The sequence below is a fragment of the Fundulus heteroclitus genome, chromosome 17 (assembly GCF_011125445.2).
Source record: "Fundulus heteroclitus isolate FHET01 chromosome 17, MU-UCD_Fhet_4.1, whole genome shotgun sequence".
Lineage (NCBI taxonomy): Eukaryota > Metazoa > Chordata > Actinopteri > Cyprinodontiformes > Fundulidae > Fundulus > Fundulus heteroclitus.
The window spans coordinates 18,101,840-18,128,645 of NC_046377.1; the positions used below are offsets into that span (position 1 = coordinate 18,101,840).

The 26,806-nt window shown below is 40.7% G+C and overlaps 1 protein-coding gene across 3 annotated transcripts in view; it reads right to left on the minus strand.

Annotated features, from left to right (window-relative positions):
- Positions 1–2,664: 2,664 nt before the first annotated feature.
- Positions 2,665–26,806, minus strand: part of syt10 (synaptotagmin X) — a 32,707-nt gene continuing 8,565 nt past the window's right edge. For 2 of the 3 annotated variants that reach the window (XM_012873768.3, XM_036148936.1), the window contains exons 3-7: positions 17,414–17,975; positions 10,576–10,696; positions 10,125–10,296; positions 6,504–6,633; positions 2,665–3,593 (exon numbers count right to left, since the gene is read on the minus strand). In XM_012873768.3, the coding sequence (XP_012729222.2) occupies positions 3,531–3,593; positions 6,504–6,633; positions 10,125–10,296; positions 10,576–10,696; positions 17,414–17,975 (1,048 nt within the window). In that variant the 3' untranslated portion in view covers positions 2,665–3,530. Of the gene's footprint in view, positions 3,594–5,880; positions 5,891–6,503; positions 6,634–10,124; positions 10,297–10,575; positions 10,697–17,413; positions 17,976–26,806 lie in introns of all 3 variants that reach the window. The other variant, XM_036148937.1, reaches the window with a different exon arrangement.

Below are 26,806 nucleotides of genomic sequence, written 5' to 3' on the forward strand. Positions count from 1 at the left end.
CAGTAACCCAAACATCTTTCTGTCAAGCTCAAGGAAAGCAACAATTGACTGATGTCTGCTTTAGAAAGGCCAGAGAGAAAACATCCGCAGCATGATGAAATGAACCTGATATGGAGGTACAATTATTTATCAGGGTGAAAAAAACATTCCACCGTTTCCTCGATATTAAAAAAGAGTAACGAATCAAGTGCCGCCAACTTTAAAAATTTATACTTGATTCAGTGATAAAACGATATGGAGGGTAATGCATTCTGCTTCTTTTTAAGATTTTACACAGTCCCAACCTTTTATGAAACAGAGCTGTGTACACAGGCTTCTGTGCATATATTTCTATACATATATATACACAACTGTAAACACAAAGTTTTAAATCTTTATTGTTTGACATTGCACTTTTCTCCCGCAGTAGCTGTTTTTTGATGTTTTTTTTTTTTAAAGTGGCAACAGGCATGCTACAAATAAAAATAGGATCTTTTTCATACTAAGGACAAAGCAGAGGGAAAGCATCATTGCACTGCATGTGCAGTAAGATAACAGTACATAGCCTTTCTCTAATTGCTATGCTAAATAGTTTATTACTAACATGAAGAGAGAGGTTCCTTTTTTTTTTAGATGTTCTGGAGTTGATTTGATATGGATAAATTTCAATATGAAAATGTTTCACTATGAGAAGATGAAGGTGTTTTTTGAGCACACTTCCCTGAAATTATGGAGAATGTTTATTGAAAAGTGTTTTTGTATGTAAATCTACTGTATTTCTACATGTATTGTGCATCCTCCCATTTCTTTAAGTGCCATTTGATTAATGCATTTAATAAACTGCATTACATATTTTGGATAACCCGTTAACGTAGCACTGATTTATGTACAGTTGCAGTCAGAAGTTTACATGAATGACAATCGTTTGAAGCTTTTGATGATTTATTTGAACCGTGACTGTTTGGTTAATTGGTTACTTATAACTGCCCTCAGGGGTATGTGTGTACTTGGGTGTTTGTTCTGTGTGTTGATGGATGGACTTTGCAAAATTCACATCAACACAGACATTTTGGCAACATCCCCAAGCTCGTGATGCACTTCCGGATCTATGTTTAGCAGAACGGGAGATTTGAGGAACTCACTGCCCTGTTGGAAAACTTAACTGCAAGTTTCATCTATCTGGCAGTTGCAAGGCAACAACATGTTCAACTGCACCACTGTCCACTAATGCAGGGCATTAAACTAGTGTAACCAAATATTTTACAGGCATAGAGGGCTTGAATGCATAGTATACTGGTGGAAACAGAGCTTCCAACTGCACCACTGTGCAGCCCTGCTATTCTCACCAAACACTTTATTACAAACACCTGTTTATTCGTCTTTTACCCAGAACCATGGCAGCCACTCAATGCATTTAGTCCTCTAGATGTGGTGAAGTAACCTAGCCTGAAAGCTGAATTTTTGTGGTATTTGTGCATTCACAAACACAGGGGAATTCATCATGTCTCACTCGTTCTGGACCAAACCAAAAACAGGGTAAATCACGTTGCAGTACTATGGTTTAACGCGGGACATACCAGCTGTGACAAAAGCAAGAGCTGCCGAGTCGAAAGCCAAACTAAAATAAACATGGCAGCGCAGGAGGACGCACATGCAGCTGCTGCTATCACATCTGTTAAGTAAGAATCCATGATTTCATCTTTAAAGAAGAACAGCAGGAAGTGCCTCGACCAGCATAACTTGTGATTTCTAATGCAGCCTGCAGCTTATATTTTCGTTTGATAATGTGAGTGATTAAAACTAATCTTTGGTAGGCGGGCACTTCATCCAATCAGCTCAGAAAGTTGGATTTAAGTGACTTTAATTGTGCCATGGTTGGTGTTAGCGTTTCAGGAACTGCTGATCTACTGGGATTTTCATGCACCACTATCTTGGGTTCACAGACAGTGGTCTAACACAGACAAAGTATTCAGTGAGCATCTGTTGTCTGGGTGAAGATGATTTTTTTTTTATGTCAGAGGAGAATAAGCAGACTGGTAATGGCTAAAATGACCACTCATTACAATCAAGCCGTCTACTACTGCACTAACACTGCTCTGAAAGTAAGAGATTCACATCCTGGATGTTGAGGAAAACAAGTCTGCAGAAACTGTGTAAAGCTATGATGTTAATATTGGCACCTTTCTGAATCAATGCAATAAAGAATTAAGGCTATTGTGAAGGCAAAAGATGTACAAGATCCTTGTTGTTGTATATTATATAATCATCTGATGTTGGGGGGGGGGGGGGGGGGGTTCAAATAAATCAATAAAAGTCCCAAAATAATATGCCAGTCATATCTATAATGATTAATGGATGGAAATCTCTAACTGAAACCGCAGCTAAATCAGTGCAGTCCTTAAAGGTGCATAGTTCAAGTTTTGAAGTTAAATGTTATTTATTTTCTTTCCCATACATGCTCTTAAAATCCCACAACATGTAAAATGAGTTAGCCTCTATATAATGCAGTTGCCTCTATAGGCTGGATTAGTCAGTTTGAGAGAGTGATTCGTGTTGAAGCCTTTGGGCGTGTGCGTGGGTGTGACACGTACACCTGGCTACTTTGAGTTTCTGCCGTAATCGATGCATTAGTGGGAGAACACGGGCTAACTTCAATATTTATAGCTTTCTTACCTCAGAAGACATTACACTTCTAAACAAAAGACCTGTGCAGCAGCAGATGCTTTTCCCCTTCTCCTATGCACAACACTGGTGTCATTTCAAGTTGTCGCCACAAGGGGGCAGGCGTCTGCAAACATCCTGGAACGTACACTATGCTCCTTTAACTAGCATGAATGAAGTGTAAAGTTGTGAGTCGAATACTTCATCCAATTTTACTTTTTAATTTAGCAAATTTTATTTGCTACCTAAATACTATTGTGTTGGTAAAAAATATTACATTTTAGTAGATTTAAGACTCAGTCTGGCTTTCAGAAACAAACATACCACAAAACATTTTCAGACAAACTTGTACTTCATTGATCGCCATCAGTCTGCTCATTCGCTTGTTTGCTACATGCTGCTGTTTTTCTAAATGTCAAAGGTTAATTTTACTGAATTGCAGATGTTTTATTACCTGCAGTTATCTGATTGTGACTTGTTTATTCACCACTAAATGTTTGCCTGGCTCTGAGGAGCATAGCCCTTCAGCTTTGTGTAATATCAAATTATAGTGGCATTGTGGTAATGAGCTAGGGCTAAACTATCTTCCTAATAATACTGAAAGGGCTCAAATAGTTGCAAGTGGACTACAATGGACCCCTAGAAGAGATACCTATTATTCATAGTATCTGTGTAAACCGTTTGCAAAATAAACCTCAAGAGACTCTTGAGTTGAATGCAATTGAGTGCAGTGCATAGCTGTCTCTGTGGAGCACTAAAATAATTTGGAATCAAGTGAATAATTCAACCACAGAGGAAATGATTCACTTTTCCATACATGCCCTGGAGAACGGTGAAAACCAATGTCTGGTTTCCCCCCAGCAGCGACGTTCTGACTGTACCTGGAGTCGTCAGGGGGTCTGCAGAGGTTTGGGCGAACTTTGACTCTCAAAGCTTGCAGCTCTTCCCTGCCACTGCAAGATATAATAAAAACAGTTACTGAGGCATTGTGTTTGCTTACGGTAACTTATCTGGTATTTCTGTAGCTTTGAGGTCACACTGTGATCACAGGCAAATTTAACAAAATCCAAATAATTGAATAATAATTGAAAAACTACCCTGGAAATTGTCATGTAGTGTTTGATAGAAAAAGAAGCCAAAGTCCCAAAAAAGCCTTTAAGGACCTTCAGAAAGTCTGTATTTTTTAACGAGACCATTTAAAAACAAAAATGGCCTCGCTGCTTATAGAGTAAAATATAGAGAAATGAGTCCACTAAAGTTGTTTTGGAAAAAATACAGCATTAAACTAACAATAAAAACCCTTTCCCCTTGTTATAGCCAACACAGCCCTTTATTCAAAAAGTAAATGTCTTAAAACAGTCTAATAATCTCTTATGTTTATCTTAAACCGTAAAATACACACCAAGGTGTAAATAACACTTTATCCATTAAGCAAGTTATACAAAGTAGAGTATTCTCATAACCACAATTAATGTCATGCATCTTTCTGACATAAATAAAACCAAAATTAGTATTTAGTCATTTCTGGAAGCAATATACAACCTGCATTTTCTTAAAAATGAGAGGTTACAGAGAAATTTTCTCCAATCCAGGGAAGCTCCTTGTAGGTTCTGGTAAGGTACTCAGAAAGTTCTGGTTAGCAGGTGATTTCAGTGGAAGGAAATGTTCAGTTTAGGGAAATAAATTCAGCAATTTCCCTCTGGGATTATTAAAATTTATCTGATTCTGATATCTGATATCTGATAATCCATGAGTGTTTCTTTTAGGTTCCACGAAAGAAACGGGTAGGTTCTGTTGAAGTACCTTTAATGTTTTTTGGAAAATGCCTTGTAGTTTTAATAAAAATATTTTCCATGGTAACCAACTGTAACATTAGAAAGCTGCTTTTACGATATTACAAGTAGCATCAAATAATTAAAATAAAAGAAATCGAATTATTCATAGAACCGTGTAAACATTTTCATGATTAAGATGATTTTATACAACATGATTACGGTTCTGCTTATGCCAGCTTATTTTTTTAAAACTTTGCAGCTCGTCTGCATTTAACCTCCTGTTATTTGTCTTTAGATGATAATAAATTATTACTTATATTGACCATAAAATTAAATATTTGTATGAATAATGTATTAATTGTTGAATGTGAGAGGTAATATCTTGTGTTAAATAAATTATAATTTAAGTTCTTTACCCTTTTTTTAACATACAAAACTATTTATACACTGCACCATATTTTATTGAAAACATTTTTAAAACAATAATATTTTTAATATCTACAAAAGCCTAAAAAAATATCTAAAAACTTACAGAATTGTGGCTATAAAACCAGAATCAAACTGTGGCCGCAGTGCATTCTGGGAACGCGGTCAGTCTGAAGAACGCACAAGTCTGCTCTGTTGCCTGATAAAGAGGGCGGGGTGAGAACAACATCCGGGGATTTGGTCCATTCTCAATCTGCTGTTCTTGGAGCTGATGATGTGTCACGCGCACACGAGAACGCTCAGGTACGTGTATTGAGAAATGGCCACTGTTAATATCACTGTGTAGCATTCCCAGTAATTCTATCGCAGCCATTAGAATTAAGTACATCGCAACGTTAGACTGCACTACTAACCATCCGAATTAAACTTTAAGTTCGTGCTGCACGGTATTAGAAAATCTATCGACTGGCAATATGTTGCTGAATATCGGTTCTTCTTTCTGCCTCATCTGTGCTTCCATCACTTTGTGGTCTTTAGCATTTTGGGCGATGTTATTTGTGTCCGGGATGAACATCTGTCACCCTTGGACTCTGACCAGCTGCCTAAACGTTTTGTTAGAATGAAAAATGTGAGTTAATAACTCTGGGGATATATCAGCCAATAATTACTGCACTCCAAACACTCCTTTGAGATTTTAATATTGTGCTCACCGACTGTGGGGCCTTACTGTAGGTTCAGGAAATGTAACCTCCAAGTTTAGGAAAGTATGGCAGCATTATTTAATGCTTTCAGTTCTTGGCTAATCATTACAATAAACTCAAAATAAAAAAGACAACTTGAATCATGCAACAACAAAAATAAAAACTTTAGAAAAATGTTGACCCTTGGTCTGAATGTCTAAGGACGTCACGACTTTCTGAAACATCTCTGTCTAAAAGTCAACTTGATTAAAAAATGAGTTCTTTTTGCCTTTGATCACAGTTTTCTTTTTAAAAAACTAAATTGTAAAATAATTTTGCTATTGAAAATATGTAATCACCTGTATTTTCCTATTCATCAGGTGGAGAGTAGGTGTGACAAAAGAAGAACAAAAAATTAATTACACTAACTTTAGTGAAGCCGTTCTCTTTATAGAAGAAAACCTCTGTTGCTTTTTAGCAAGACATGTTCTAGTTACCTGGGATTTATTTGAAGATGCAAAAGTTAAATATGATAAAAATCTTTATCCAGCTGGGGTGAGAATCTGTTTTCAACAGCTGCACCTTTTTCTTACAGTTTTTTTGTTTTTGTAAGATTTTAATCTTAAAGTACCTTGTTTTCTTGTTTTCAGAGTAGCTTTAAGTGTCCTATGCATCAATAAAATGAAAAACAGCTGCTGGTTATGTTGCAGCTGTGTCTGTGGCATTTCAAAACTATCATTAAAATAACGAAAAGCTGCAAATATGTCTTGGCATTACCAATTTAGCTGTTTTTCCAGTTTGTTATGTTGTTTTTTTGGTCTGAAAATGTAAAAAAACATGTTTTTTACATTTGCTCAAATCAGAGTATGGCATATATTCTGGTAAATGTCATATTCAGGAGCCTTTATGAATTGCTGTGAACAGGAGCTGGTTTTACTCAGGAAAATAAAGTAAACTAGCTGGAAAGGGGGAATGGTTGTACCTCTCCCAGAGCGTGCCAGTGTGTGATGGGTTTCCGCGGGTAAGCCAACATTTCGTTCCAGTGACCTCGTCCAAGGCCCACAGCATCTGGCCCGGCTCGGCACACACCGATCACCTCATTGTGTCCAACCCTGTTATGAGTAAAGCACTTACATTAACGTGTAGCTGAAGCCACAAAGTAATGCTTTTCATTGGCCTGAAAGTAAACAAAACTTTAGGTCCCTGGTATTGGTCAAATTTGTGCTAATTTAAAACTTTAATCTTTATACAGAGAAGACAAACATGCACGATTTAGCCTTTAAACGACTAATACATAAAATGACTTTGTGTGTGACCTGCATGTAGATGCTGGAAGTGCCTAAGGACGCTCCAGATCGGATATCTTATACACATAGTTACATATGTTACATTTCATTTGCAGTTAGAAGTCTGAAATTCTGGCTTCTGATCAGAAAAATCAGCTTTAACGTCTGCTAAAGTTGGACTTTCCCCTTGGAAAGTCAAAGAAATGTTTGATCCAATATGGCAGCTCCTTGCATCAATATTAAAAGTGGTGTTTGCATGTGGAAAGTCCAGCTTTAAAGAACGTTTGTACTCCGAACAAAACGTCACCATATTGAAATCCTAAACTTTTCTTTTAATTTCACAGACTGTGTCAACTAGAACACTATTTACTCGGGTTTACCCTGTTGTCAGCTCCTATTTTTGATATCCGAGGCAAATGGAATATTACTTGACTTTTTAAAATGCCTTTACAATGACTTTCATTCAGGTCAAATTCACCTCTTACTCTGCAGGTGATCTTCATTATGCCTTCAGCCTGCAATAACTTAAAACCATGATTTCATGTTGAAAAGCTGTTTGGCTTAATGGGTTTTCTTTACAACGACTGATAATTTTCTAATGTCGGAAGTCAAGAAAAGCTTATCCAACAAGCAAGAGTTCCTTACACCCCTGTGATACCTGTAAGCCCAGGAGACATCCTGTAAAGACACCCAAAGCTCCTAAAAATGTTTTTAAGTTGGGTATCCTTTCACACAAACAGATTTTTATGGCAAGTAGAGCCGACTGATGCAGACAGAGAACATTCTGTATTCAGTGTGTTCCAGTTTAAGCCTGTGTCTGGTTGCTTGTGTCTCGGATCCCATTCTTTCCATAATGATCCATATCTCATGGCCACAGGTGAAGGTTGGCCCCGCGTTACTGGCGGTGATGGATAATGCCCAAATCCATCTGTCCTACTCCGTCCTACCATATTAACAAGACACCGAGACGCTTAAAATTCTGCACTTGAGGCAGAGACTCGCCTCCAACCCAGAGGGAGCAGTCAACATTTTTCAAGCACCATGGTTTCAGACTCTAATCCCAGCATTAAAAAATAATATGTAATTAATTAAAAGGTCTAATACTGTAAAAATGCTGATTAAGGTGTTAAACCTTGAACGTTAGCCTGCGTTTTTATTCCTTAGATAATTTCATGTTGGAAACCTTGAAGAAGTACAGCTTCAGCCAGCAGATGGCTTTACCTACATAAATTATTTATACACTGACATTAAAGCCGCTGGAATATTAAGTTGGTCCTTCATTCTCAATGTCCAGTGTAACATGGATTCAGTGTTTGCTTTAGCCAGAGTAAAATGTTTCGCAGTCCCTCTGATTAAACATTTGGTTGTTCATAACATCTTTACCTGTGAGGAGAATCTGAGCTGTGAATGAATGCAAGGGGAAGGTGAGGTGTGGGCGTGGCCAAAAGTTTGACTCCGCCTAGCTTTGACACACACACACCCAAGATGCATCCTGCAGTCAGGAGCATTTGCTGAGGAAACACACACACACACACACACACACACACACACACACACACACACACACACACACACACACACACACACACACACACACACACACACACACACACAGAGTTTTGGCCTTTTTATTTGAATAAAGTTCACTAATGAACTTTATTCATGAGTGATTCTTTGTGTTTAGTTTTGCTCTGTGATGATCTAAATAACAGACTTATAAGACAGCTTGGTATCGGGGTTTGTTAGATATTACATTAAATTACAGGTTGTTGGAGTTGTCGAAAGCAGTTATTGGGAAGATAACATGATTCATACATAAAATATGTACATCTTGATGTGACATACATAGATATGGACAAAGGGATGGGCCAGTTATCTCGGTGCAGCACGAACACTTGGAGTGTGGAGGAGGAGTTCGGCTTCTATAACTTAGACTTAGACAACTTTATTTGTCATTTCGTATGCACAAAGTGCGTACAGAACGACATTTTGTTTGCATACAGCTTGAAAAATCACAGTAAACTGCAGTAAATTTCAGGATAAAGGTGCAGCAGTGATTTATGTAAATAATTGAAATGTAAACAATGTAAACAATGCAGGGGAAATAGAGATTCATGAAACCAGCATTCTAGGCCCGCTCCTCCTCATCTCTCTTTTCCGTGTCGATACCTGTGAAGAGCCTCAGAGCTGATACCTGTAAGCATTTAGCTTGTTTAGATTAAAAGTCTTAAAGTGTAGTTTCTGTTTTGAGAAGTTTTTAATCATCAAGTATGCGCTAGCTGCTGGGGAAAGTAGCTGTGGTCCACCAAGACGTTTCACCGCCAACAGGGTGTGGTTCGCAGAAAGAAATACACCGACCAATGGTAAAGTTAGAAAGAGGTTACACATAGGATTCCAGCTGTGGTGTCCTTGTGTAGCTTTTGTTGTGAGGGGTTAGCCGACTAATCAAAGGGCTCACTTTTTTCCTTCTCCCAAACTTGGACTCTTTTAAGTACCTGAATGTTCATCGGAACGATTAACCTGACTGGATTCCCAGCACTGATGCTCTTTACAGGAAGGGTCAGAGCAAACTACTTGTACTCTTCTAAGATGTAGCTTGTTGAAGCACAAGCTTAGCTACAGCTGAGAGGAAGCTTATCAGGAGAGTCAGCTCTGTTCTAGGATGAGCCCTCAACCCAGTGCAGGCGTTAGGAGACAGTAGGACTCTGGCCAAAATAACGCATAACTCCAGGCATGAAGCTGGTGCCAAGCTGGAGAGCTCCCTCAGTGACAGAGTGCTGCATCCTAGGTGCACTAGAGAACGTCGTCGCAGATCTTTCCTCCCAGCAGCTCTCACTCTTTAACCATCACTTTTCCCAACAAACTCATCCCTGCTTTCTTGTGGTGTAAATAACCTATTGTTTTTAAGCACAAATATAAATGCATATTCTATACATTTTTTTTTTAAAATCACCGTACTCTGATTCTTTAATCTGTGTATGCTATTTTACCGTATTATACTTCTTATGGTGCAAATTTGTCCTTACTGTACAGTCTGATTCTCATTTCCATGTTTTTATATTTGACTCAGATAAATGAATCTGTATGCTTCCATTTGTGTCGCTGCCGGTACACCTGGATTTCCCCACTGTAGGACAATAAATTGCATTTCTATTCTAAGCTGCAGAGAGGACAGCAACTCAATACATTTTTTACAAAGTATGCCACAAGAAAATTCGTCTTGATCAATTTGAGTATTTGAATCCGTTCAATTTAAATGAGACTGGTTGATTTCTTGCCAATGAATTGCTTGAGTTAGAAGCGCGTCTTCCACTCACCGATCATAATCCATCACCATGATGGACAGACTGACTTGTTCCACGTTCTCTGGAGGAATGTCAAAGATGATGGCCTCGTTGTAAACGGGATTGAGTGTGCTTTTCTTGGTTGTCGTCTTCCTCTTCTTCAGCCTCCGTCCGTTACATACCAGGTAAACCTTCACGTACGGATCTGTCACAGACAAATGTAGCGGAAAGTCAGGAAAAACTAAGACGGTTAACCTAAGAAAATCTTTTTTTTTGTTTTTCTCTCATTCCTCTTTCTTTCATTTCTCTCAAACTTTCTACAGTTTTATCTCATAGAGTTAAAACAATAACTAAAACACCAATGTCTTTTCTTTTTGTCATATCTCCTCCACTCTTCCCACTCTAGGCAGGCGCCTGCTGTCACATTTCCATTACTTTAAGCCTCGGTTTGCTTCAATGTCGGCTGTATCTGCTCTCTGGTTACCTGAAGCGCCAGTGATGTCCATGGCTTTGAGGTTTCTGCATTTGATGACTGTTAGGGTCATTCTACCCGCTTTGGGCAGGTAGCACAATGAGTACATGATCTCTCCCAAGTCAATGCTCTCCTGCAGGCACAGAAAGGAGACAGACGCAAAGAATTTAGCACGCTTTCAATGAGCCAACCCTCATTCTGTGATTTTTTTTTTTTTAAGAAGCCAAATCAAAATGGTGAAGCAAAGGATAAGCTTGACACTTCACATTTTATAAAAGCAGTGCTGTAGATGTTAACAGTTAAATCCACTGAGTTGGGTTAATCTTTCCTTAAAACATTTACCACAGCTATTCATAGTGGTGGCCTAGTGGTTAGAGCACAGAGCTTCGGTCCCAGAGGTTCTGAGTTCAACTCCCACAAGCTGCCATTCTGGGTCCCTGAGCAAGACCCTTAACCCCCAATTGCTCCCCAAACGCCGCACAGTGGCAGCCCACTGCTCCCCAAGGGGATGGGTTAAGATGCAGGAGTGAATTTCTCCATTGTGAGATCAATAAAGTTAACTTATTATTATTATTAGTCACTAGATCAAGAAAATGCACTGGTATTGTCTTTTTGCAGAGCAAAAAGGATACTGTTAGGGCAACAGCTTCACAATGACTAAGCTCAGGTCAGTGGACCAAATGGCATTTATGGGAGAGCTTAAAGGCAAAAATTGCAGCTGACCAAAAAAATAATAAAAAAAAATATGCCAATAAAACACCCCAATGATTCCCAAAAGTTGTGAGAAGTAATTTGGCCTGATGAGTTTTTGGAAGATATATGTTTGTCATATTGTTCTAAAATAAAAATAGGTTATATTATATTACATACGCAATAAACCCCACATAAATCTGTCCACGGTCTCCTGCCTGCTGCTGGAGTTTTAAGTCTGACCAGTGAAATTATTTTGTAAGTAAATGACCAAATGCTTGTTTGCTGCACAATTCTCTTTTCTTGTTGCTGTTGTCTGACTCTTCTGTTTGCATTTGTATGTTTTGACTGACATTCATTGGCTGCGTCTCTAAGCTGCCAGGGGTGGGACTTTGATTGACACGTGTGATAAATTAATCTGATTGGATGAAGAATGACACAAAAAGCTCTGATTGGCCACGGGTGCAGAGAGCTGCGTCCCGAGGAGAGTCTTTAAGCAACCAATTAGAGATCAGCATGAAGCCACATGGAAGCCAGCATGTGTAGAAGGCCTACAAACATAAATAATACTTTGAATTTTGTTATTTATGTTTACTGTCTACAGCATTTTTGCTGCACCCTAGCACCTACTATTGAAAAGCCACCACTGGTTATTCTGCAGTAACAACACTGAAAACTAATTGATAACTAATTGTTCTATTTTATTTTCCAATAAGCTTTTTACTGTCAATTCTTTAAGAGCAGAACAAAGTTTTAGTCTTGATTATGATCGTAAGATATGAACATGATTAAGTCTGCACTGTTTTAGCAGCACTGATGCAGTCAACAGAGCTAATTCATGGAAAAGTTTTGTTTTTAAAGAAATATTGATGTGAATAATAGATTATTTACTCTTATCTGTTTTATTGTAAAACACTTTGGCTGTCTGGTCGGCAGTCGTAAAGGGCTATATGTCAGGATCCTCAGGTCTCTGATTCTTTTTAGGTTCCTGAGGATCGTGCAGTTGATCATGCGCTCTTGTTCTGGTCTCTCCATATAGTGTTCCTGCATCCTGTTTTCACCTGCATGCCTGTAAGTTTAGTTATTTCATTATTTCATTACAACCACCTTCATTCAACCTGCAACTGCAGAGCTCTTGCCTTCACTCTGGTCCACAAACCTCACCCCAACATCTGACACTATATAAATAATAAATAAAATTACATTTATGGTTGTGAAGGTCTAGGCTGTTTGCAGCGGACTGCAAATTAAATACCCTCATCGCAAGAAATAAGTTATGATAAAACTTTAGATAAGGAAAGAGACATAACGAGGAATAACACTGGCTTTGTGTTTAAAAGGCTCTAGTTTGACTCAGAGCTAGCTTTTCTCCTCCGGACTGGAGAGTAAGAGCATGAAATCAAAAGTTTGTTTTTGTTGGTGTCAGTCTTGTTAGAATTGTGTTGCTATGTTGATTTGATTCAATGTAATGCTACAGTTGTGGCATGTGGGTTAATTGTTGGAGTTTGACCAGCAGTGGGCCAGGCGTTACTGTAATGTGAGGTGAGTAGCCCGTAGCCCAGCTAACACAGTTAACGTGTACTTTCAGGGCATTCCTTTTTTTAACAAATAAATAAATAAATAAATAAAATTAAAAGAGATAACTGGTCTGTTAGGTTTTGGAGGTAGAGAGAGGCGTGTCTTATCACACTGCCTGTTTTGGTCTACAGGCAGCAGTCAACAGTGAACATAGTGGTGAGATTTTGCTTAAAGCTTCATTAAATGTGACGAAAAAGCAAAAACCAAGGTACTCTCACTAAGAAGGCAAAAACTTTCCCACTGCACTGTGAGGATAAAACCATAAATCCCAGCTGGGATTTCTTGTCTCATTACGCACCCCCCCCTATCATTTTTTTTTGTAATGTCTTTGACTTTCTTCATGTGGTTCTGTACCCAGATGAGAGGACAGTCTGCAGCTTCAGTCGACCTTCTCCAGAGAAGAGAACCCCCTGCTACTGTCAGGAATTGTTTTTTTCTTTTAGTGTTGGATTTAAAAAAAAAAAGGGAAAATGGGGGAAATAACAAAGCTGGGAATGTCTGCTCCAGCATGGATGGATGGCCCGGGGTTTAGATAAGAACGTGTCTAAAGCAGTCTCTTAATGGTTTTCTTATCAGAAGCTCTGAGATGCCAATGCATCTCCAAGGTCACAGCAGTTTTCTCACAGAATGGCTGAGAAACATATATAACATGTAACTACTTCACATCATTCATAGAGGTAAACAATCTAAACCTGATTTTGTCTACAACAAATCAGGTTTTGAGAAACAAAAACCCTTAAAAAAAAGCAACATTTGAGGGAAACTTTACATTTCGTTGTATTGACAAAGTTTCAATCCAATCATTAATGTAAATTTAACACAAAAAGTAATGGAATTTGTACTTAGTGGATCTGTTTTATACCTTAACAATTCTTGGCAATAAATCTCATACATGGAAAGCTTCTTTATTTCTCTTTTAAATGGGTTGACATTTGTATGAACAAAGTGAGTTGAGCAGCAGAGTAGAGCATGCTAACTGCTCGTGCCAACCAGGTTTTGGTGGAGGATGACATCGCCCTCACTGGAAAAGCAGAGCTTGCCATTTTTGGAGGCAATCTCAATGCAGAGAGATAACAAAATTATGTTTTGTAACCAGCAGCGAGATCCCAAATCTCTATTCTTTTCCTCCAGGGTTTTATTGCCTTGAGTCTTAAAGGTCCCTGGGTCCGAGATTACATCCAGAATTTAGGAGTGGACGGTTGTGGGATTGTCTTGGGCATGCTTTTCATGAACGAGTTACCAATACAAAGTAGCACTAGTAGCAATTCTAGTTGAGGACCGGCATGGCATCCCACAGGAGTGTTTACCTAGCCTAGTGACCGGCATGAGGAGGAGGTGCCAGGCTGCTATGTACAGTTCTTCTGCTAATAATTGAGTTCCCTGTTTGTGAAATAAACAAATAGTTAAATTGCCAATGTGACTTCTTTAGTCAATCTTGAATCATCCAATCCAATGGACAACACCAAAACGAGTCAAAAGCTGCAGAATGATTGTTCGCCAGTGGAAGAGAGGGTCTGTCAAGTTTTCCATTTAATTAACCCACTAGTGCAATTTTCTTAGAACTGAAATTAAATGTTATTTAATGGGAAATTTGAGGCATACTGGCTTTCCAAGAGCACAACATTTTAAATTAAGAAGCCTTACTGCAGCAAAGAATTATCGACAAAACACACATTTATTTTAAGTGTCTATATATCTATGTATATAATATTTTTTACTCTTCACAAATTTATTCGCGGAGACAATGGAAGTCGACATACGCCTATTGTTTACTCCAGGGACCAACTACCAGACCTGGTTAACAATCCCTCCACTGTAGCGGCAGGTTGGCCAGAAATTCCCAGAGAGAATATAAGAAAAAACGCCATAGACATAGACCCGCGTTTCCATCGATTATCATTGGAAATGTTCGATTCCTAACAAACAAAGTAGAGTAACTGGGTGCTCTTGTGATAGTGGTAAGAAGAGAGGAGGGGGTGTGGCCGTGTTTATTAATAAGCGCTGGTGTAGCTCAGAACACGTTACGGTTAAAGATGGACTCTGCACGAAGGACATTGATCTGCTAGCTGTTGGACCGACGCCATATATGCTTCCCAGAGATTTTTCACACGTCGTCCTGATAACAGCGTACGTCCTTCCCTCCCCAAACAACGCAGCCTGGGGTGTCATCAACAGCATTGTGAGCAGAATGCAAACAAAACACCCCCAGGCTCCTTTTCTCATCTTTGGGCACTTTAACCATGTATCACTGTCCTTCACCCTCCCCACATTTAAACAATATGTTACGGGCAAAACTGGAGACAATAAGATTCTGGACTTGCTGTATGTCACATCACCACCACCCGGATGGCTCCACTAACAAACCCCCTCTACCTCCCTGTTTCAAGTAAAAAACATTCTGCAGAAAACCAAAGCGAGGAAGGCTGCAGGTCCAGATGGCATATTTGGCATATGCTTTCAGGCTTCTGAGGTGCTGTGAGGACGAGCTGTGTGGCATCATGGGGCATATCTTCAACATCAGCCTGAAGCAGAGGAGAGTACCACAGCTGTGGAAGACTAACTGTGTGGTACCAGTGCCTAGGACCACACCCCCCAGAGCAGAGACCTCAGCAGCTACAGGCCGGTAGCACTGACATCGCTCCTGATGAAGACCCTGGAGAGGCTGATCTTCAACCATCTTCACCCCCTGGTGAGGTCTTCACTGGATCCTCTGCAGTTTCCTTACTAGCCTGGCATCAGGGTGGATGATGCCATCATCTACCTGCTGCACTGAGTTCTGACCCATCTGGAGAAGCCTGGAAGCACGGTGAGAATCATGTTCTTTGATTTCTCCTGAAGGACAAGCTGGAGCGGTCTGGAGCGGATCACCTCCTGTCCCTGGGGATACTGGATTACCTCACTGGTGGACGGCAGTATGTGAGGACGTATGTGGACTTTCACAGACGCAGACCCACCTCACTGACACAGGTGAACATTCAGAGAACTGATGTGGAGATAGTGGACCCCTATGGGTCTTTTGGACTGCAGGGGGCGCTCCTAAAGACCTTCTTTAACTCTGTGGTGGCATCAGCCATCTTCTATGGTCTGTTGGAGCAGCAGCTGATCTGTAGCTGAGAGGAAGCGGCTGGATGAGCTCACTAGGAGAGCCAGCTCTATACTGGGACGCCCTTTGGACCCAGTGCAGGTGGTGGGAGACAGAGGGACTGTAAGGAAAATCATATCTCTGATGGACGATATCTCTCACCCCATGCATGGTTCTGTTGCAGAGCTGGAGAGCTCTTTTAAAGACAGACTGCTGCATCCTGGATGCTCTAAGGAGCGCTTCCGCAGGTTGTTCCTCCCAGCTGCAGTCAAACTTTATAATCTCTGTTGCTCATAACAAACTCAATAACTGTTTACATGATGCTAACGGTTGCACAGGTTCTGATCTAATCATTGATCCTAAGGCAACTTAACTACTTTGGATGCCGCTGCACTATCATGCATATTGTATATCGTACTTTTGTGTGTTATGTAAATAGGCTGGAGTCTTTTCCACTGTTAAAATGTTTTCCACTGTTCAATATTCATTTACTGTGGTAGTTACTTTTTATCTTCTACGCTTAGTGTTTCTTTAAAGCTAATTTTAGATTAGACTAGTTTCTTCTTTTTCATTGCTAATAGTTGTGTGTAACAGTGTATTTGCCACAGTCACACCCAAATTTCCCCATTACAGGACAATAAAGGAATACTTTATTCTAGCTAATAAAGTATTGGCCAACACCTTAATCTTAGTGTACATTTTCAAGTACTAAAAGACTGGTGAGTCAACATTGAGGACAAAGATTGACACAAATCATATTTGGTAGCCAACTAGTAACCAGGATGGGAGCTTTACCTAAAATGTATGCAACTTCAGGGAACAAAAAGCAGAAATCTTTATGCAAATGGACTGCAAATGACTGTAAGAAGTTTTTATAGCTGTTTACTTCAGATAATTACGGATCTGTTCATTCGTCTGGCTAATTCCGTACAAAGCTAGAATCTAAAGTTCTCAGTTGTTGCAGAATTAGTATGCAGTATAAAACACAGGCACAATGTTCACAGTAAATGCATTCATTATTAAAGAAGAGCAAAGTGTGATCGATGTTTGTGTCAAAGCGAAGACATAAGTGGCCGAATTATCATCTCCTCTATCAGCAGTAGTTTATAGCTGTGCAGTCTGTTTAAACACCCAGGATTTTCTGTTTAGTTAGTTCTAATAAATCAACTGTATCTGCTGCTGGATATTTATACTCTGTGGGTATATTTATGTGTGCAGAATACCCAGCAGTTTCTGGAAATGTGTGTGGGTGTTTGGCTGATTAAACACATTTCCCAAAGCGTTTGAATTATGTAATGCGTTCCACCTGCTTCTTATGTCAAGCAGTGTTGAGGATTTCAAGCTCTCAAAAGGCAATTGGTGCAATATTTACTGATGAGAGCTTTCTAAAAAGAGCACAAACGCCTATTAACAGAATGTTTACCCTCAATGACTGCAGTGATACTTGTAGCCGCAGTAATGTGGGGATTTGGAAAGGCCTTATTTTAAACTAATACTCACTGTGGTTGCTGCGTGGATATCCTTCCAGACTACGGCCTCCCTTGAAAGATCAGAGAGTTCAAAAAGGTTGTCCACCACAACCTCGCCAATCATGTCGTGGCTCATGAAACGGTCAAAGTCGTAGACGCTGAAGTGCAGCTTGCGGTTGCAAATCTCATCGTACGCCACGGGGAAACGGAAGGTCTCATCAAACGTGGGGTTCAGATTCTTGCGGTGGACTCGCGTCTGGAACTTCTTCTTCCTATCTGGCAGCAGGTAGATCTTCACGTATGGGTCGGAGGTGCCTGTGAAGTCTTTGGCAGGCAGGTCCAAGGCCTTGAGGATCTTCACGACTAAGGCCTCCTCCTCGTAGTCGTAGTGCAGCGAGAAGCTCAGCTTCCCACAGATTTCTACGTGGCCTTTGGCCTCGTCCTCCGAGTCTACAGACTTCTGCTTGTACAGTTCGGGTTTTATCCTTCCAATACTCACTGTGGACGACTGGCGGAGAGGCACTTTGTCCATGCTGAAGTCTAAGCTGCTAACATTCATTTGACGAGGCAGGTGGCGCCGGAATGAATTGTGCCTGTGGGAAAAATTGAAGGACATTCTGTAAACATCAGAAAGTGTTTAATATGAAAAAAATAGTTTGTCTGTGAAACAGTCCCGATTGATTAGTATTATCAGTTTGGGGAAATTCAAATGCGGTTTTCAAGCCAACATCTATTCAAAGAAAGCTCCTTCAAGAGAAATGTTGCTTGTTCTGAAACATCTCAAACTCAGTATTTCTCTTGAAACCAAAACATGTTCTGGTATTATCTTGTAGTTTGGTGCAACAGAAAATCTCCTTCTGATCACATTAGCAGCTTAAGGTCCACAAAACAGCAACAACAGCACAAAAATTCTTGAATAAACAAATGAGATATATATGTTTTTTCTGCATGGTTCCAAATGATGAAAAACCTCTTTAAACTTTCGTAGTTAGCTTTGGCTATTTTTTTTTTGTGTGATAGCAGCATATTGGGTCTTTGGTGGAGCTTAGTAGCAGCATGTATCTGTAAAATGGAGCTGAATTTAAAGGCTTAGTTGGCAACGATGGACTCATGCCAAGACTAAACCTCATTAAACACAAACTACACCAGCAGTAATTCAATTTACTTATTATAAGCTCCAGGCATTATGGCTGCTATGCACAATGTGTCCAATTCTGTTTTGGCAGCAACAAAATGCGTGCCACCAAGTGAATACAGTGAACAATCCACCCTCAACACACCAATAAAGAGGCGCATTTTTGCACACAGGAATCTGTATGTGGTTGGCTTTCTGTTGGAAAGGACTCCCAGCAGGAGAGGAGTGTGTAAACCTCCAAATTGAGCTTTTGGCGAGAGATGATAGTCTCTAGGACAGAGGAAAAAGCTGTGAATTCTTTAGACTACAGGTTCAATGTAAAACATATCTATTCAGCTGGAAGTTGTGTGAATAAAATGGAGTAAACAAAGGCGCTTTTCACATTCACCATGATTTATGCTAATTGGCCAAAATGTGGCAAGTCTTCACTTAGTCTTGATTATTTCAGTTTTTGGTTATCATGTCTCAAGATATGTTGGCGTCATACCAAGGCTACAACAGTTAATGTTAACACTTTTTAGAATGCTACTTTGATACTTATTTTCCCCAACAATGCTGAGACTTGTTCACCAATGGGGTGCAATGAACCACACTATGCCGATAAATACAATGCCATGCCTCCGGCCCTTTACACCCAGGAATCTGTTCTAGCTTGGTTCCCTGAGTATGGTGTCTAGTTGGGGAGGTCACACACCTCCAAATTGTGCATAGGACTAGTAGTGCTGGCTGTTGGACGATTTGACAGTTTAAATGCAATATAGAAGCTATATTGTCAAAGTTACTGGGTCATCCCTTCAAATCTATGACATTGGAAGACATGATTCATAGGAAAATTATGCTCCCACTTGTGGTTCTTACACATTTGACACTGAAGCATGCACAACTGGATCACCACATAAGCTAGGCTGCCACAGATTTTTGAGATATGATGGAATAATTCAACCATATGTATGCTACTACGACATAATCAACACAACTACAGCTCAAATGTTGCAGCAAGGGCTTAACAACATTCAAATTTCTTATGCAAAACTATTAAGAAACTATACTCCCATAGGCTGGTGCTTCAACTGATGGGAGCTAACCTACTTTAATATGAAAATAAACTATTTAAACAACATGATGCCAAAGAACAGTAGCATACTTTGCCATGCGAAGTTCACCCTATAGATGCTAGTACACACAACATGCTTCAAAGCTGTGACAGGATCTGTTAAAAAAAAGGATGCTTAATTCCCTTATCTTTACACCCACATAAGATGTTTTTTCAAAATGCCAGAACACATAGCAAGTTGAGAAACAACAAAAACAGCAGCTCTGGGTGCCATCTGGTACATTTGATAGATCTCTCCATGATGTATCACAATTTGAGATCTTCGCGCCTACTGTATGTCAGTTCTGGTTGTGCGTGGAGAAACTAAACCAAAAAGTGCTTAATGACATTTATGGACAGGTATATTTTCACGTTAGTAAAGGTTGGAGTGGATAGCCTTTTCCTCCTTGATAAATTCAGTTACCATTTCATAACTTATTTTTATTTATTTATGCTTCTCTTTGACAGGTATTATAAGTTCCTAGGTGGTATGAAAGGTTTAAGTGCAACTAAAAAAAAAAAACAATTAAAAAAAAAAAGCTCTATATATACACAGTAGACCGTCTTCAGAAGCAATGAGACATCTTCAGAAAATACCACTAGAAGCCTGGAGATATACTGTACAACTTTCTTCAGTTGACTAAATCTTAAAATGACAGTTATTTTAATTTAAGTAAATTATACTTGACCTTCAAAGAGCAGAGATAATAAAGTACTTGAGAACTAAATATACTACTTTCAAGATTGTGAAATCTAAACAGTTTAAAGCAAATGGACATTGTCTGACTGAAAACAGTTCTTTTATTCTAAAGTTCAAGCAACAACCGGATGTTTTTTCTCCTTTAGCTGTGCGTTTACATTTTGGCCCATATACCAATTTCCTTACGTGTGCAAATTTTAGTAAGGTTGACATCCACAGACAAAACTCTGTTTGAGTCTCCAATCTTGTCACCTAGCAACTGGCCCTCCCGCTTTTCGACAGTAAGACAATCACAGCAGTGGCACAAATTATACAGCATGGGAAGCACAGCGGAAGATTAAATGCAACACTAAAGTATAGTAAACAACACAGAGGGTCTGTGCAGTTAATATGAGGCACTAAAGACAAAGTCAAGAGAAACGTGCAAATTATCCCTTTGACTTCAGCTTACTTGGCACCTAGACTGACAATGTAATTTTATGACTTCTAGTTGCAGTTGCAATGCAACTGGGACTTGTTTGCAATCAGATGTCAACCTTTGAGATTAACGCAATTAAAAAAAATGTATTGCGCCATTCTGCAACTGTAGTGACCAATCTATGCTCCCCATGGGCCAATAAATACTGTACTACACTCAGCCATCATTCACTGGCCGTTTGGAGGTACAGCAGGAAAGCTCTGCAGATCCCCTCAGGGTCAAAGAAGCAACGCAGCGCAAATACCCACAGGGAGCCCAGGTAGCATTGAGCTAGCGGTGTGATAATCTAATTTCCTGCTTCCGTGAGAAGTTAGACTGCAAAACTAGTAAAATGGTGGGAGTGTACAGCGGATTAAAAAGTGACATATTTTAAAATTTGTTTTGCAATCGCCATGTGGGATAAATCAGGAAGCGAGATTTTACAGGAACCCAGCGACTGCTTCTCAGAGCAGGGGGCCACTGTATAAAACCCCTGTCCCCGGACCGCGTTCCTCAACAGCAGCATTGGAGGGACACTCACACTGGAGAGACATACAAACATGCAGGGTCGGCCAAGCTGAGTACATCCCTGCCCCTTTTCCAACATCGGAACTTGAACAGCCGGCTGCCATGAAACAGGCTGTTTATGATCGTTCTAAGCTGTGTAGGAGAAAAGCTGACCCGGGAGCATTACCTTGAAATAAGTCACTGCAACTGGACACCCGTCGCCACAACCAGACACAAAGGTAGAGGTTTGGCAGAGAAATTAACAGGGAGGTCAAATCAAATAGGAGAAACACAGGGTTTTCTTATGGTTATAAAAACAATCTAAAAAAGTTCCTCCTCCATTTTTATTCATTCCTCTTTACTCTGATAGTCTCAAATAAAATGTAGAGTAACAGAATACCTCCAGAGGACAACTAATTAGGGACTGAACATCCATCTATTCATCCGTCCATGCACCAACCCATCTACCACTCACTCTTGATCCATAACTACACCTTGAGATTCAGTTCATGAACGGCACAAACAGCACTGACGACAAGGTGTGGTCCTGGAAGAATCGGTCGCCATAAGCTCAACTTTGTGTGGAAATGAAGAGTCATCTCTTGCTTTTAGACAGAACGACATGACAGTCCTCAGAAGTAAGCCCGTTACAATCTCAAAAAATAGCTCTAGGAACAGTTGCAACTTTTCTCCAGATCCAGACAACATATTTACCACCTCAGCAGTTTTTCCACAGAAAAGATCTGGTCCACCGTTTCATGGCCATAATGAAAACAACACTGTTCCTCCTGAATCAGAGGTTTGACAGTAGGTCAAAGCCTCCTTTTCAACACCCTAGACCAGGGGTGTCAAACATACGGGCCACGGGCCGGATCCGGCCCGCGGGCCGTCATTTTTTTTTTTCTTTTCCAGTGTCCTGTCTGGCAATGTGGCAATAAGATGCCACAAAGAGCTCATCAGATTTGACTTTCACAAGTGGACAAGATAAAAGGAAGAGAATGATAAAACAATTATTGAAAAAAACATGTACTTTGTTTAATTGAAAATATGCAGTTCCTATATTGTCCACGAGGGGCGCTGTGTTTTAATTAGCAGATTAAGCTTCAGGTGTGGAAAAATTCAAATAATTTCTTAATTTTTATCTGTTTGATGTATTTTGTCATGCAGGACAGTGTTTTTAAGTTCCACAAAATGTGAATAAATGTTTTTCAACATTGTATAATCACTGTGATCAGTTCTTATGCATAATGCACAAGTAAATGTTTAACTGAATAAAAGTATTGTTGAAATTACACATACTTTTCTTAAAAACGCTGAGGTTATTCATAATATATTGTGTAAAAGTGAAATTAACTTAATATAAAAATGAACAAGTCCACATTTGGTGCAACTGCAAAACATGGTCGTCCAGGGAGGGAAGCAGGTGAGTATTGATGAAAAACCTGCTAGAGGCAACAGAAGACTTGAGACTGGGGGTCACCTTACAGCAGGACAACAACCCACCCTAACCATACATCCAGGGCCATAGTTTTGGGGTTTAGATCAAACTTTATTAATGCGTTTGTACATTAACTGGACCATTCAAACATTTATCCAGTGGAGAATCAGCAGTGAAAAAAAAATGTTTCACTGCAATCACAGCTGAATGCCAACTGTATGTGCAAATGCACACCGCACTTTTCAGATTTCTATCTCGGACCATGCACTTACACAACAAGCCAGTGTGAGATTTTAGGTCTTATTTCCTAGCTACTGTGCGGTGAGATCATCTTTGCTTTAAAGCGTGCTTATTCTTGTCCTTTATAGATTTAAATCCACCTAAGGGGACAAAAGTGACTTTTTGATTTTCATACCAGTTCCAAGGACACATGATTTTCAAAGGCTATGTCCTACAGGCTGTAGACAGAATAATTAGCTGATCCACACATTTAAATTAAACCATTCACCAGATCTGAAAATATGTCAACTTAGACTTCATGATTTGACGTTTTAGATAACTAGTTGGCTAAAAATACGCCACACCATGTGAGCTGTATTTACTTACTTAACATTTCACAAACTTAGCACATAATCAATACTGCATCCCAGCTGCGTTTTATTAAGCTATGACCTTAAATGGCCTGCTGGAAGACAAAGCTCCCTTAAAAATATGAGGGGCCTTTATTTTCTCCAGCAAATCAATAGCTACTAATCAACAGTGAAAGGAAAATAAAACGCAGAGCGTCAAGACTATTTTTATGTTCTCTTTGGCGTCATAACATCCCTGAGCCGAACGATCTCGGGCATTTCTTAGAGAGTGGAGTGACTGTCAGAGAAGTGGGAGGAAGGGCTGTGAAAGTGGGCGTTGTGGTCTCCAGCTCGGCCTCTCAGCCTGACCGGTGGGTGTGCGATTCATGAAGACCTTGGCAGCAATATAATTGAATTAATGAGCCTAATGTGAAGGCAAAGCAAGTGTCGATAACGGCTCCCTGCGAGAAACCGATCACAGCTGCCCGCTGCGTGTCACAAGGAACCTGCCCTTCCACAATGACGGCTCGCGCCCTGCAGCACTGCTAATTATGGACGTTCTAGTTTAAACACAGGGCTGGGGAACAAAGAGGAGCGAGAGCTGATTGTTTAATGACTGGGGTTTCTTCCCGACGTTGCCATAGCAGCTCGACTCTCACGCACCAGTGATAACAGGGTTCGAACCGCGCCGAGAACATACGTCAGATATGCTACAGAGCTTTACTTTTTCAGCATTTTGTTGCTGTTTTCTGAGGCGCTCCAAGGTCACCGTGCAGTCAGGGATGATTTGCATGAGATGTGGCAAACCACCCCGAGGATACTGTCACAAACTGCCGGGACGCTTCAGTGCCGAGGGAGCATTTTTGAAATATTTCTTAGAGAAGATAACGAAAACCAAAGCAGACGGGGACTGGTGTGAGATTTTCAGTGTTTGTAGAAAGATTCAAAACAAGGATAAATGGATCTTATTTCTTCTCAGTGGCGTTTTAACGTTATAGACCGAAACAAAGTAATGCATAGTTTGTGAAGCTGAAGGAAAACAACGTATGGTTTTAAATGTGTTTTTCACACTGTGGGCCAAAGCTTTAGAATCAGGATCAAATTTGTCCAGAGAAGATCCACACAACATACAAACCAGCAGCAATTTGCAAAAAATACACAATTTAAAAAGCTTGCAGAGGTAACGTCACAAGTAGAGTCTCCAAATTAAACATAAAAAGAAGGATTGAACCTCATCTTTTATACGTAGCAGGGCAACCTACGGGTGTTCTGACCTGCTGCAAACATGATTCATGCCCAGACACCAACTTCTGGCCGCTTTTCTGAGGAATATTTGTCCAGTTCTCAAGGCTTCCGGTTCATTAATATTCTTGGATTTGAGTGCTGCTGCCAGAGATTTTCCAACTATAAGGTTTTCAATAGAGTACTATGATGATTGCTATTCTGAGATCTTGATAAAACTTCTGAAACTAAGCCCTGGTGGACTTTGAGGTATGCGCTGGATCATTGTTCTGATCTTCGCCCTGTTCAAAGCTGTAGCTTCCTGGCAGGTACAGCATTATCTACACACCAAGTATGAGGACATGCTTAGATTCAACCAAATATGTCCCCAAACTTGGTTGAATCCATCACATTACAAGATGCTGTTTTTTTTCTTTCTTAGAACCAAAAGAAGCAAAGCATCAATGACCATCAATGAGCATCACTGTGGTTTACTGGACACATGGTGTTTTCAGTACATGCTTCACTTTTCTGCCTCCACATATACCGCTGATTTATCGCCCCGAAAAATTCTAGTTTTGATCTGTTGTTCATCAGAACAGAATCCTAAAACCTCTTTGGCTTATTTATATTATTGTAAGCAACTTTTTGCCCATATTTAATGTCATGGTTTTCAGATGACGAGCCCACATGCAGATACGAACGGGAGGCAAAACACAGTTTTAAGTTCTTTTATTAAAGGAAAAATAAGCAGGTTTATGGACGGACTACTGGTACTCGGCTGGGTCAGAACGTCAAGGCTGGAGAGACTGTAAGAGAGAGAGCACGTGAGTTCTTCATAATGAAAGCCAGAAAAACCGACTAAGAGTTGCGCTGCTTACCATTAGGCAGGGCGGACCTAACCGGGAAGAAGTAGCGTCAGGAGAACTCTATGTGACTACTCTGATGGAGATAGGTGGCTAGTGGCTGAGGGCGGCAGATGTAGCTGGTGAGGAATCCGAGATGACCTCATCGGCAGCGGTTGACAGATGGATTGACCAGAGTGAGCACAGAACCAACAGCACCCGGGAAAGGGGATCTCAGCCCTCGCTGGGTAATTTCCAGGAAGTATGAGGGGAGCGCCAGAGCAAAATCTGAGCCGACAGGTCTGCTGGTCTGTTTCTTCGGACGAGACGTCAAGACAGGTGAGTGCATCCAAGCACCCAAATCACGACTGGTTAAGGCTCCGGCGTCTTCCATCTGCCAGTGCTCTGCTTAAGAAGCCAGAGGAAGCCGCCTGCAACGAGCTGCAGGTGTGGACCACGCCTCCTCAGCCAACTAGGCACACCTGCGGAGTAGAGTTAGCAGCCAACACAGAGAATCCTGACACTACCCCCCCCTCAACGGCCGCCTCCTGGCGGCCCAGACGAAGATGTGCTGGGTTGAGTAGACCAAAAGTCTCGGATCAATTCCTCATTGGCGATGGTGGCTGCAGATACCCAAGAGCGATCCTCCGAGCTGCGACCCACCCAATCCACGAGGTATTGGTAACCCCTTCCACGTCGACGGACATCTACAATCCTGGAGACGCGAGAACTCTGACTGTCCTGGGAGGGTGGAGGGGGTCCGGAAGGAGGGTAAGAATCATTGTCCAAAACAGGCTTAATCTGGGATACGTGAAAAGTGGGATGAACACGAGAGTGAGGAGGAAGACGTAAGCGGACAGTGGTGGGGTTGATGACTGTTTCTATTTCATAGGGACCTGTAAACCGGGGAGCAAGTTTCTTGGCGGATGGATTAGTCAAAACATCTCTGGATGATAACCAAACCCTCTGACCGGGGCGATAATGGGGAGCTGGTCTGCGGTGCTGGTCGGCAAACCTCTTGCTCCGCTCTGCGGTGCGAATGAGGGCTGTAACTGTCTCTTTCCATACTTTCTGGCAGCGAGCAATATAATCGTTAACGGAGGTGAAGGGAATCCTGAGTTCGTCTGAAGGTAGGAGTGGTGGTTGATATCCTAATGCAACTTCAAAAGGTGAACGTCCCGTGGCTGAGGTGATATGAGAGTTCAGGGCATACTCTACCCAAGGCAAAAACTTGTTCCAGTCGGAAGGAGTAGATGACGTGAGGCAACGGAGGGTGGTTTCTAATTGTTGATTCATTCGTTCAGTCTGACCGTTGGTTTGAGGATGGTATCCGGAGGTGAGCGTGTAACGGGCACCCAGAGCAGAGCAAAAGTGCCGCCAGACCTGAGAAACAAACTGGGGACCCCGGTCAGAGAGAATGTCAACAGGAATTCCATGGAGCTTGAAAACATGTTTAATG